Below are 12,303 nucleotides of genomic sequence, written 5' to 3'. Positions count from 1 at the left end.
CAAATAAAGAAATATCACAGAATAACTTTAAATATCAGTAAGCTATTAGTGAGTCTCCTTATGTCCTGCAGAGAGATGCTTGCTCAGTGCTAACAGTTTTTTTTTTCTCATGCACAATACAAACTGAGCAAATATATTTATTTTAAAAAATAATTAATGCTATATTGGCCAGTTTCCAGTTCTGTCATCCTTCTCCCTATAAAACAGAATTCATCATATTTTGTAAAGATTGTAAAAGTTCATCTTCAATAAGAACATCTGGTCTGGACACCTTTCCTGATTTAATACTTTTTATAGCTTCACACACTTCCTTTAGTGTTATACAGGGCGGGGCATAACCTTTTCCTAGGGGGTCACAGAAACACTTGTAATAACAACACAAATAATTCATACACCATTCGAAAGCCCATCAAAAACTGAGTTTATTGACACGATTTAATAGTCAGTATGACCACCATTAGCCCTTCGAACAGCATTCAAACGAGGTGGATAAGAACACAACAAATCTTCAAACAGTTCCGTTCGATTTTCCAGATTTTTCAACACAGTTTCCAAATTCATTCTCAAAGTTTCAACCGAATATCGATTTTGACCTTGCTCCTGAATCATCAGAGCTTCCACTTCATCCTTAATTATGGCCCCAATGTTCTCTGCCGGATTGAGATCTGGCGAATTTCCCGGCCAGACATCATTGCCCCAAAATTCGACATTGTTTTCTTTTAACAATTGCTGAGTCGCATTTGCACGCATGCAAGGAGCTTTGTTCTTCCGAATCGAATTTTCCAGCCATTCTTAAAGCAAATTTAACATTTAATAGCTCATTCAATTCAGTTTTTTATGGGCTTTAAAATGAGGTGTCGCGGAAGTTGTAAACTGCTGTCGATCTTGCTGTGACCCCCTAGGAAAAGGTTATGCCCCGCCCTGTATGTAATCTGTTTCTCTTCCTCTGTAATCTTCTGTAAATTTTGTTTCTTTAGGTTTTCATCTGATTTTCCCAGAGAAATGTCTTGTCTTTTATACAAGTTGGAGTAATATTGATGACACACTTTTTGCATAGCCATGTTATTCCTCTTGTAATCTCAATCTCAATTTCTTTAGTTTTTCTTTTCATAGTTTATATGTCAGAACATTTCCCTGGTTTGTTTGCAAATTCAAAGGGTTTTTCTTTCTTTACATAGTTCCTTTTTATTTCCATTTCTCTTACTGAACATACATAACTCATTGTAAAAGTTTGATTTGTTGAGAAATGCTTACTTCTCTGGAAATCTCTATAATTCTTTTTTAAAAAATCCAAAATAGGTTGTGTTCTCCCTTGGCTCTTCTTTTTTAGTTCAGTATTGTGTTGTATGAAATAATCTCTGATAAAAGCTTTACTTGCATCCCAACCATTATTAAATCAATACCTTTACCTAAATTATTTTCAAAGAATTCTTTTATTTCTTATTTACAGCCTTCCATTTGCTTATTGCTGTAGCAATATTCCAGTATCCACCTAAAATAATTGAATTTCCTTTTATAAAATAAACTCACAGGATTATTATTTGAAAAAGTCTTTGGTAGTATCTCTACTTCATGAAGCTTAGTAGCCAAATTCTTTGAAATCCAAAGAATATTTATTCTTGAGAAGCATCTATGTGTTTCATAAACTCTGTTAAATTATTATTTATCTATCTCCATATATCAACAATTGTCCATCAAATCAAAGGAAATTATAGGAAGTTTGCCTTGAGTAATTTTAATATTTTTCTCAAAATTCTGTCCAGTTTTGGCGACATTACTAAATTCCAATTCAGCATCAAACATCAATTTTCATAGAAAAAACATTGGTCTCTTCATAAGCTCTTTATAGAACAATAAAGTACTTTATCCTCATTTGGTGCATAAATGTCCAAAATCAAAGCCATAGTCTCAGACAAATTAACTTCCACCCTAAGAAATATATTATGCTCATCCGTCAATACAAGTTGAAGTTCTATTTACGGCTTCATATACAAAACAATTATTTTATTCTTTTAAGTTCCTGCGGAAATAAATTCCGCCCCCCAATTTTTTACAAATCAAATATCTTATGTCCTTTGTTTCCAATATGTCTCCCGCGTAAACAAATTATGTTTTGTTTTAATTTTTCACATTTTTTTCTTTTGTAAACCATTTGCTCCATTTATATTTAGAAAAGTCGGTGCCTCTTCTCCTTCTCATCTTTTGCTTCTTTGTGAGTAGACTTTCTGTCTTGATTTAAAGTTTGTTTCTTATGTCTTGTTTTTCCTTAAACTGCCCTTTCTAGGCCAATGGGCGGTGGGGGAGGGGGGTTGGTCTTCTTTTTTCTAACCACAGGTCCAAGATAACCACTGCTTCTATCCTTTCTCCTATCATATATGCCCATGTATTCATCCAAAGTTTCTCAGTTTTTAATATCTTTCCTAGTTTCCTTTTTCTATGCTGCTTGGAATCAACTGTCCATTGCCCCATATTGATGCTTCTGATGTTCTTACGAAGACCAGTCTGTAAAATCACAGCTTCTTTATCTTCTGGTTTATTTCCGTCTTCATTTCTCTTAGCATCTCCAAGGGTCCAATGTTTTTTTATTTAATTTTGATTCCTTCATTTATTTCTTTATCATAATCTGGACTGAACATTAATATTGATTTAAAATTTTGATTTGATTTGATTTGTTTTGTTTATTATTTATAGGCCGCCCTTTTCCCTGAGGGGACTCAGGGCGGCTTACAATTTATAGGGAGGGGAATACAAGACAAGACATGAGACAATACATAAGTAAAATAGAACACAACATTCATTCATCATTCGGGTGGTGACGGATTAGAATCTTTATCCCCAGGCCTGACGGGATAGCCAGATCTTGAGGGCTGTGCGGAAGGTCTGGACGGTGGTGAGGGTGCGAATCTCCATGGGGAGATCGTTCCAAAGGGTCGGAGCTACTACTGAAAAGGCTCTCCTCCGCGTAGTTGCCAGTCGACACTGACTGGCGGATGGAACTCGGAGGAGGCCTAATCTGTGTGATCTAACAGGTCGTAGGGAAGTAATTGGCAGGAGGCGGTCTCTCAAATGGTGTTCCTTCTGCTAAAATGCCAATCAAAAACATAGATGAAAATTGGGGCTTTTGGTAGATGGATGCTTTTTCATATGCAAATAGAATCAATTGGCCATGATAATTATTAGCTGTCTGCATTTTGTATATAAAATAATATAGCTAAGATTAAAAATACTAGAAATGAAGTAGATGCTACTACAAGTTTTGTTACCCTTAATCATAGTGTGATACCTAATGATCTGGAAGAGGCAAGAGGAATTCTCACAATCTAAAATTCTTATTTTTCAAGGCTGGGCCTGTTTTAAAATCTCTGTCAGTAAAGATCATCAAAGGTTTTAAAAATAAAATCATACTGAGTATTTTAATATACAAATACTACGTTCTCAACTCTCATTTGAGGCTCTTTGTGCACAAACACACACATATGCACAAACTCACACTTTATCTGTTTTCCAAGGATAAAGTTGTAAAGGTTTTCAGTCCAGAGTACAAATGTGCTGTTTTCCTGGAAAACGTAGCTTTTTTGGAGTCCTAGTTGCCTATCATTTTGAGGCAGGCATGCATTAATGTTCCCTTTCAGACTTTTATAATAAAAAGGTGCCTTGATTTATTGCTGTGTCAGCTATGGTTTTCAGATGACAAATCTATTTTGGGTTATATTTTGAATCTTTAATTTTATGGAATAACATTTCCTTGTTGGAACTTTACAAAAATTAGGCTATATCAAATCATTGGTTTCCTAGTTGGGGCAACAGTCAAAGGGTCTGGTATCCTATTGGATAAAGATAATGCATTAGATTATGAGTAATAATCTAAATACAATGCTCACCTCCAGATGTGTACGTCATTCCATCGTGGTCTAGAAAAGCAGACAGCTTCCTATTACCCAAGATCATACAAGACAGATAGCTTATTTTGTACTGAAATTCTGTGGTGAAATAAACATTTTGCTTTAGGTTTTAGCTGTTATATTTCTACCCTGTACAGCTTCCTGCATTGCCAAAGCTATTGGGCAGTCTAAGGGAAAAAAAAAAAAACGGAAAACTCAGAAAAATTGCAGGGTTACCCATAGAAAATGCTCTGTGAAATTGTACAAATGAAGCAATGTGAATGTTGAGCAAAAAGGTTCACCGACAAATGCGCGCTCGACAAAAGCGCGCCGACAAAACCACGGCGAAAAAATCACGAGTTCGAAATGACGCCAACGAATGAGCACAGAAGCGCACCGACAACAGCACGCCGACAGAAGCGCGCTCTAAACCTAACCCTAAACCTAACCATAAATCTAACCCTAAACCTAACCCTGAACCTAACCCTAACCCTAACCCTAAACCTAACCCTTACCCTTACCCTAACCCTTACCTTAACTGTAATCGCGCTTCTGTCAGCGCTCTTTTGTCTGCGCGCTTTGTTGGCGCGCTGTCGACATCGCAATTTTGTCGCCGCGCTGTTGTCAGGCGCGCATTTGTCGGGTCACAGAGCAAGAACACCAAGTGACAGTTGGTCTGCTAACTTTAAGCTTTGCTATTATCCAGGATGCTCCCTAAACATTTTACACTTGGACTTTTCTGTAATAATTACAGTGCCTTGGACATGCATGGCCCAAGTTTCAGATTTCTGTGTCACCAAGACTATTGTTTTGTATTTTCTCTCTGCACTAGGGAATATGAATATGGGGATGTTTTCTAATAAAGCAGTACTGTAACTTGTGTTACGACTGTATAATGCAGGGATTCTAGATTCTCCGGTTATTCCCTAAAACAGGGTGCATAACTATGTGAATTAATCACTTCGTGTTTTAACAGAGGGATTTTGAGCTATCTTAGCAGCAAGTTGCTGAAACAGTATTAACAGATTTTAGGCATATGGCTTCCCTTGCTGAGCTAAATTATTTTGCTGTGAAGAGAGAATTTATCATCACTGGAGAAGTTTAACATCTATTGATCACCTATTTGGATTTGGATTCATTTATCTCCACTATCACGTCTTCATCAAAGAGCTAGTGAGAGGCCTCTCTGATTAATCCAGATGATCTAGGCAGCTATGAGAATGTTAAAACTGTGGTCTTATACCAGACTAGTTAGAAGTAGGCCTTTGCAAACACAATGAGCCAAGTGAATACATTTAGTCAGTTAGGTTATTTGACAGAATGCATGAAAAGGAAAATATATGGCAAATATCTATGATTGTTATTAATATCTGCCTTTTGCTTTTGTTTGATTAAAATGTAAACTGCACAGTTAATGTATAGTTAGAAAGTATCAAAAATCCAGAATGTGCCAAACCTTCTTAGATTGCATTCTAAGTCTTTTGCTAAGCCAGAGCACATCTGTGCTTTCCGAAAAAGTAATACAGCAGCAATAGCACTTAGACTTACATACCGCTTCACAGTGCTTTACAGCCCTCTCTAAGCAGTTTTACAGAGTCAGCATATTGCCCCCAACAATCTGGATGGAGACCTGAGTCAGCCTTGAGCCTGTGACATTCAAACTGCTGGCAGCTGGCAGTCAGCAGAAGTAGCCTGCGGTACTGCATTCTAATTATGCCACCAAAGTTCCTTATGCCCCAAATCTCCTGATTTGACTTATTCACTACCTGCATGCTATGTCTTTATTTTATTTAATTGTATTTGATGCAATCTTTTTTTATTGTTTTATAAATCTGTTATTGCACAAAGGTTTCATTTATTGACACGATCCTCTTTCTCAACTGGAAATTAAGTTTTGATTATGTATTTACCTGCATCTATCCTTTGCATACTTTTCCTTTCCTTTTTCCCTTCTTTTATGATTAGACTTTCAATACTCAGGTGTCAGGAGGTATTTAAAAACAGTATATGATCATGTACACTGATGGCATTAAATACTGATTGCCTAAGAAACTGAATTTACTGTTCTTATTCTACGGAAGGGATATATATTTTTCAGGAATCTATATTCCAAGGTGAAATTCGATACAATCCAGCTAGGATGTTTTCCTGTATCAAAATATATGTGTAAGGCATAACCCCCACTCAATACAGAGAAAAGCTTTGCATATAAATAGGCTGGTGTTTGGAAGCTTTAATCAATTATAAACAAAATAATGCAAAATTGTTTGGAAGCCATATCTACCACATTTGCAAATGTATTTGTTTTCTTTTAAGAATATCACTAAAAATATTTTAAAAGTGCAATAAATATTCTAACTTAGATGGAACGTTATCCTTGTAGAATTATATTACAGAGAGACATATTTTGCAAAAGAACAAAAATAATATTTTCCAAATTTTAAGAAATATTCTAAATAAAAGAATGCATGTTATGGATATGTTGGAAATTTGGAAATGTGTAGATAGGGTTTCCAAGCAATCCTTATTGATCAGCATTAGCATGCTTATTGTTTTGCTTTCACGTCCTGATGGAGATACTGTTTGAATATTTATTCAGTTTGAAATAAAGTCACACTTACATCAAGTCGCTTCCTATGTTCAAAGGTTTTTTTTAATAGTTTTCTATTATCTGTTTTTGCAGCAAATTTAGTAGTGGAGGAGCGAACAAGACAGATGAAAATGAAAATGCACCGGTACAATCAGACAACAGGGTGTGGTTCTAGTCAAGAACTTGAACATGAGCAATATACTAAGGTAAATACCAAAATAGGACACTTTGTTTGAAAAGCTGAAGAATTTACATAGATGTTAAAAATATGGCATACAACAAAAATATTGAGGAAGGATATATGATATCACTCCAAATAAGCTTTTTATTGTTTAACTTAGGAAACTACTGATACTGTGTTATTATAGAGAAACCATATTATTATGTCATTATTTCATTTGTAACCCTAACCCTAACCCTAATGACTGAGTACTCCTTAGCTTTTTTTTAAAAACACACACAAAAAATCCTAACACTAGATAGATCGATAGATCGATAGATAGATAGATAGATAGATAGATAGATAGATAGATAGATAGATAGATAGATATATAGATAGATAGATAGATAGATAGATAGATAATGTTCTGACCCCCTCCTCCATCCAGTAACGAATGCCGAGACAAGCTTAGCTGGAATGCCACAGCACTTTATTAGCAGAAAACACAAATCCTGGTGGCTGAAAGCCCAAGCACGACGAACAGGTAAGAACCTTGGCAGCAACCCAGACTCCAACAGATACAGATAACAGCTTCTCCAGCATTGAGAATTAAGTTGAATCCTGCATCCAGACTCCTCCCAGAATCTCTCCTTAAATACTATCTTGAGAGGAGCCTAATTACAACCACCTGGGTCCAATTATCTTCTGTACCTGCGTAGCTGTTCTCTACGTCGATCTGCCTGCTGTTGCCGGGCATCCAGGACCAATTCCTTTGTCTCCTCCCCACTGCTCCAAGCCTGACGTCAGGAGCACACTCCCTTTGGCTTTTACCGCAGCTCCATGCCTCAGGCACCTCTGGTGGCCAACCAGCCTCTCTGAGCCCTTTCAACAAATTGTTCTCCCTTCCCATCCATCAAAATAATAAAGAACATTAGACAATAATCTTCCTGTAGTCTAAATTAAAGTTTAAAAAATTCTTGAGGATTTCTAAAACAAATCATTTTTGTCAACTTCGAAATCTTTCTCTAGGATTTCTAACTGAATCAAGCAGATATTCCTCCTTTTTCTTAAAAAAAAAGCCTTTCTACAAATTGGAAATGTACATTTCAAGTAGTAGTACAATCCCTATGCAAACGAGTAGCTCAGAAGGAGAAGTGAGCAGGTCATTCCCTCTTTAAGTCATACCTTTTCCTCCTTCTCCATAATCTCTCACAACTGTTCTTCATGGATAGTGTGACAGCAGGAAGCTTTTACTTGTCTACAAAGGCTTCCATGGATGGACTCTTTACATACTATAGCATGAGTTTTCAGAAGGAAAGGACTCAGTTTGTTATTCGCAGGTTCAATTGCATAATACTAACGTGTCAATTAAACAGTCATAAATCACATACAGCCGTGATGGCGAACTTATGGCACGCAGAACCATTTGTTAGGGAATGCGAGGCATTGTCCTGTCAGTTCCAGCGTGCCAGCTGACTTTGGCCTTCATTTTTGGTCATTTTTCGCCCTCCGGAGGCTTTCCTGAAGCCTCTGAAGGGCAAAAAAAAAACCAAAGTGCAAATCGTAAGTTCGGGAACAAACTTCCAAGTTGCACGCTGTTCTGTTTTTCTTCCTCTGGAGGGTGAAAAATGGTCCTCTGGGCAACTTGGAAGTTCAGGAACAGACTTCTAGGTTGCCCGTAGTGTCATTTTTTGCCCTCCGGATGAGTATGGGCATAGCCTATGGGTACGGGCACACCCGCGCATGACCCCCTGCATTCCCCCCCACTTTTGGCAAGCGGTGGGAAAAAGGTTAGCCATCACTGATATACAGTAATTTCTCATTTACAAACAGAACTCACTTTTTTGTGTAAAGTGTGTGATTTTTGCTAATGAGTTTATTATCTAATAACTAGGATTTTCCGGAACAACAACCGATTACTAACAACAGAAATTGAAACAATTTGTTAAGCACTGCTTTTTTTAAAAATCTATCATAGGCAATCTAGACAAAAAAAACCTATCTTGGCATTTATTTATTTATAAATGTGCAATTTGTTTCCCCAATTTCCTCAGATTCCAGATCAAAACATTATGGCAAATTATGCATTGAAAAATGGAATCTATAGAAACCAGCATTTTCATTATGTGTTATGGGATTGCGGTTCATGTTCTGCCTATTATGCATATGTGTTCAATGTAGCAATGCATGAAGAAAACGGGCACAGTTTGTATGATTATGTTGTACTGTGCTTTTTGTCACTTGCTTTTATCATTTGCTCCCCCTCATTCAGAAATACCAATGAACTGGTATTTTTAGACCTTCTTATTGCTTTTGTTTTGCATTCTACTTTTTTATAGTTATAGGTGAAAGACATTCCACTAAGTGTATTCCACTCATCTGGTTAAGAACTGTTAAAGTGCTAATAGCTTTGCCTATGTGTGTTAGACTTCGGGGGTGGGGGGGAGCAGAAAGCAATGCTTTTTAGTTGTGTCACAAACCCTTGAGATAATATCCCCTCTCCTACATCCATATAGCTCCTTTTCTCTTGATATTTAGAAAAGCTATGAAGGCATGTTTAGAAGAAATTTTAATAAGGTCGTAGTTATTAGAATATTTAATCATAAATATGTCAGTGGGAATATAGATTTTAAGAGTTTTAACTAAAAACTGTTAAAAACTTTACTTGGTTCTAATCTATGATTTTTCTGCTAGAAACCACAATAAATTCCCCATGAGTGTGGCCATATAGAAATCTAAGTAATAATTACTAAATAGATGATTAAATTGAAGAAGTGTTTGGAAAGCGAACTATGGGTTTTGGAAGAATAGATATTGTTATCTTTCTTTTCTAGAATCTTTCCGGGTATTGATGTCAGGCTGATAGGTCTGTAGTTTCCTGGATCCATTTTCTTTTCTTTTCTGAAGATTGAAAAATAATGAATCCAAGACACTACAGATCTATCAACCTGACATCAATACCTGGGAGGATTCTGAAAAAGATCAAACAACAAATCTGCAAACGCCTAGAGGCAAACAGAGTCGTAACCAAAAGCCAATATGGGTTTATTAAAAACTGATCATGCCAAACAAATCTTATTGCATTCTTTGAAAATGTGGCAAAATTAGTGGACCAGAGAAATGGATATAATTTACAGGACTTCAGTAAGGCATTTGATAAACTAAATTACAACCATTGTGGCACAGTGGTTAGAATATAGTACTGCAGGCTACTTCTGCTGACTTCCGGCTGCCTGCAATTTGGCAGTTCAAATCACACCTGGTGCAAGGTTGACTCAGCCTTCCATTCTTCCGAGGTCAGTAAAATGAAGACCCAGATTGTTGGGGGCAATATGCTGAATCGCTTAGAAACAGCTGTAAAGCACTGTGAAGTGGTATATAAGTTTAAGTGCTATTGCTATTGCTAAATAAGATTATTAGGCCAGTGCCAGCGTAATCATAAGATTTGCCCAACTTCCTTGAAAGTCGAGATATGGAAAACTTAACTGCTGACCCAACTGTTTTGGGTCATAACCTTAATAGTTGTAGTTGTAGTTAGTAGTTGTAGTTTATTCAATTTGTATGCCGCCCTATTCCCGAGAGACTCAGGGCGGCTAACAACCAAGGGGGAAGAGGATACAAATAAGAGAATAAGAGACAAACAAATTAAAATAGAACAACAGTCGCAGCTTCAAATGGGGCTGGAAATTCATCAGCCCCAGGCCTGCCGGAACAACCAGGTCTTAGTGGCTTTGCGGAAAGCCAGGAGGGTGGTGAGGGTCCGGATCTCCACGGGGAGATCGTTCCAGAGGGCCGAAGCAGCCACAGAGAAGGCCCTCCCCCGAGGAGTTGCCAGTCAGCACTGGCTGGCAGATGGAATTCGGAGGAGGCCTAATCTGTGGGATCTGATACGTCTTAGGGAGGTAATTGGCAGGAGGTGGTCTCTCAAGTACCCATGGTGCTGCAATTAATGGAAAGAAACTTTGCTTAAAGATTGAGTTGCCGGTCACAATTTCATTTGCTAAACAAGGATTAAGGTCACTTAACTTAATAGTCCAACAGATTTCCACTTTGAAGTAATCATGAGAAACATGTATTCAATATAAAATACCAAATGTACAATATGCTTTTGTTCTCATACTTTGCTGATTATTATAATTGCTAAAATTGCTGTGTGTAAATTATGATTTTATAGCTTTACAAATTAATAGTAGATCTTCATACTTGTGTGTCACAAAATATTATTGGATGCGTGATCTATTTCACAGATACCTGAAAACTGTGAATTAACTGTAGTTACGTTGTTATAAAGGGAAATACCTCCATCCACAGTATTTGTACCACCTGGTGCAATATTCATGTAAACATCTGTAGCACCATCCAGACATGCTGGAATTCTTTATACTGTCATTATGCAATGTAAAACCAACTTTTAGAGTAGGTGATTATTTACAAAAATCTTTCTGTGATTTTCTTAAATATGTAACCTCTTTGCTTTTCCAGTTTGCAGAAAAAAGACAGTTACTGTGATGGTTGTTCAATGCATTTGAAAGAGGTGCTTCACAATGTTCATAGTATAAATGAAGCCCTTTATTTTCAATCATTTAAAGTTGTCATTTTGTTTTCCAAATCTTGCACAGCTATTTCAAAATTGTATAGGGCTGCCTATCATTCCTTCATCCACTTCTGAGCAATGTAGCTGCCTTCTCCAGCTTTATGGCTTTCCGTGTTGTGCAAATACACTGTACTAAAATTTTCCCATTGAGGAAAACCAGAAAATATCACCATGGTTTTTTGGAGATCTTTGGGTAGATACTCTCCACTTCACTGCCTGGAGTCACACAATCTGCAAATTACTTGAATTTTTTTTATCTTTTACTTGGTTTTTTTAAAATCATTACCTGATTTTTATTTGATCATTTGATGTGTGACAGAGAAAAGACAATTAGAGATTGAAAAGTAGTTCAATTACCTAATCTAAACTTAATGAAATATTCAAAGATTGAAACTGTAAAATGGGAATTTTACTAACAAGGGACAGATGGCAGAAACATCGAAAGCCAGAAGAACTAAATTACAGCTGCCGATTCAGGCAAATGGGAGTTTTTAGCCTAGAGGGCAAGATTCTACTTTCTAAAGATTCTTATGTAGCATTCAGAATATAAAGCAGGGGGGTTAATTGTAAAGCAGGGCCTGAAACACTGGTAGATGAATTTTGAAACTGAGCATAGTTTATAGATGATTTGATAAATTTTAGAAAGTCTATATTTTTATAGCCAGCGTACTACTAAGAGCCAAGGTGGCGCAGTAGTTAAATGCAGCACTGCAGGCTACTGCTAGATCAGCAGGTCAGCGGTTCAAATCTCACCGGCTCAGGGTTGACTCAGCCTTCCATCCTTCCGAGGTGGGTAAAATGAGGACCCAGATTGTTGGGGGCAATATGCTGACTCTCTGTAAACCGCTTAGAGAGGCCTGAAAGGCCTATGAAGCGGTATATAAGTCTACTGCTATTGCTATTGCTATTACATTTAGATTCTTAAATAGTTGTCCAAACTGACAGGATGATTGAATTATTTACTGTTAAATTACTAAAAATATCAATACTTAAGTGTATTTTCAGATCATTCTGCAGTCATTTTCAGGTCATTCTGAAATAATTTTAGCTGGATTGTGCTATCTGTTTCTTTCATTAA

General features: G+C 36.8%; 1 protein-coding gene across 31 annotated transcripts in view; it reads left to right on the top strand.

Annotated features, from left to right (window-relative positions):
* RIMS1 (regulating synaptic membrane exocytosis 1) overlaps positions 1 to 12,303 on the top strand; it is a 324,358-nt gene that overhangs the window by 274,685 nt on the left and 37,370 nt on the right. For 19 of the 31 annotated variants that reach the window (XM_087718871.1, XM_087718872.1, XM_087718869.1 and 16 more), the window contains one exon: positions 6,565 to 6,677. The exons of the other annotated variants lie outside the window; for them this stretch is intronic. In XM_087718871.1, the coding sequence (XP_087574997.1) occupies positions 6,565 to 6,677 (113 nt within the window). The remainder of the gene's footprint in view (positions 1 to 6,564; positions 6,678 to 12,303) is intronic. 31 annotated transcript variants of the gene reach the window in all.

Source organism: Thamnophis sirtalis, unplaced genomic scaffold (genome assembly GCF_051295495.1).
Source record: "Thamnophis sirtalis isolate CommonGarterSnake01/CBP01778 unplaced genomic scaffold, rThaSir2_p1.2 scaffold_6, whole genome shotgun sequence".
NCBI classification, from domain to species: domain Eukaryota; kingdom Metazoa; phylum Chordata; class Lepidosauria; order Squamata; family Natricidae; genus Thamnophis; species Thamnophis sirtalis.
Note: the sequence above shows the minus strand (reverse complement) of the source record. Positions and strands in the feature narration are given on the sequence as shown.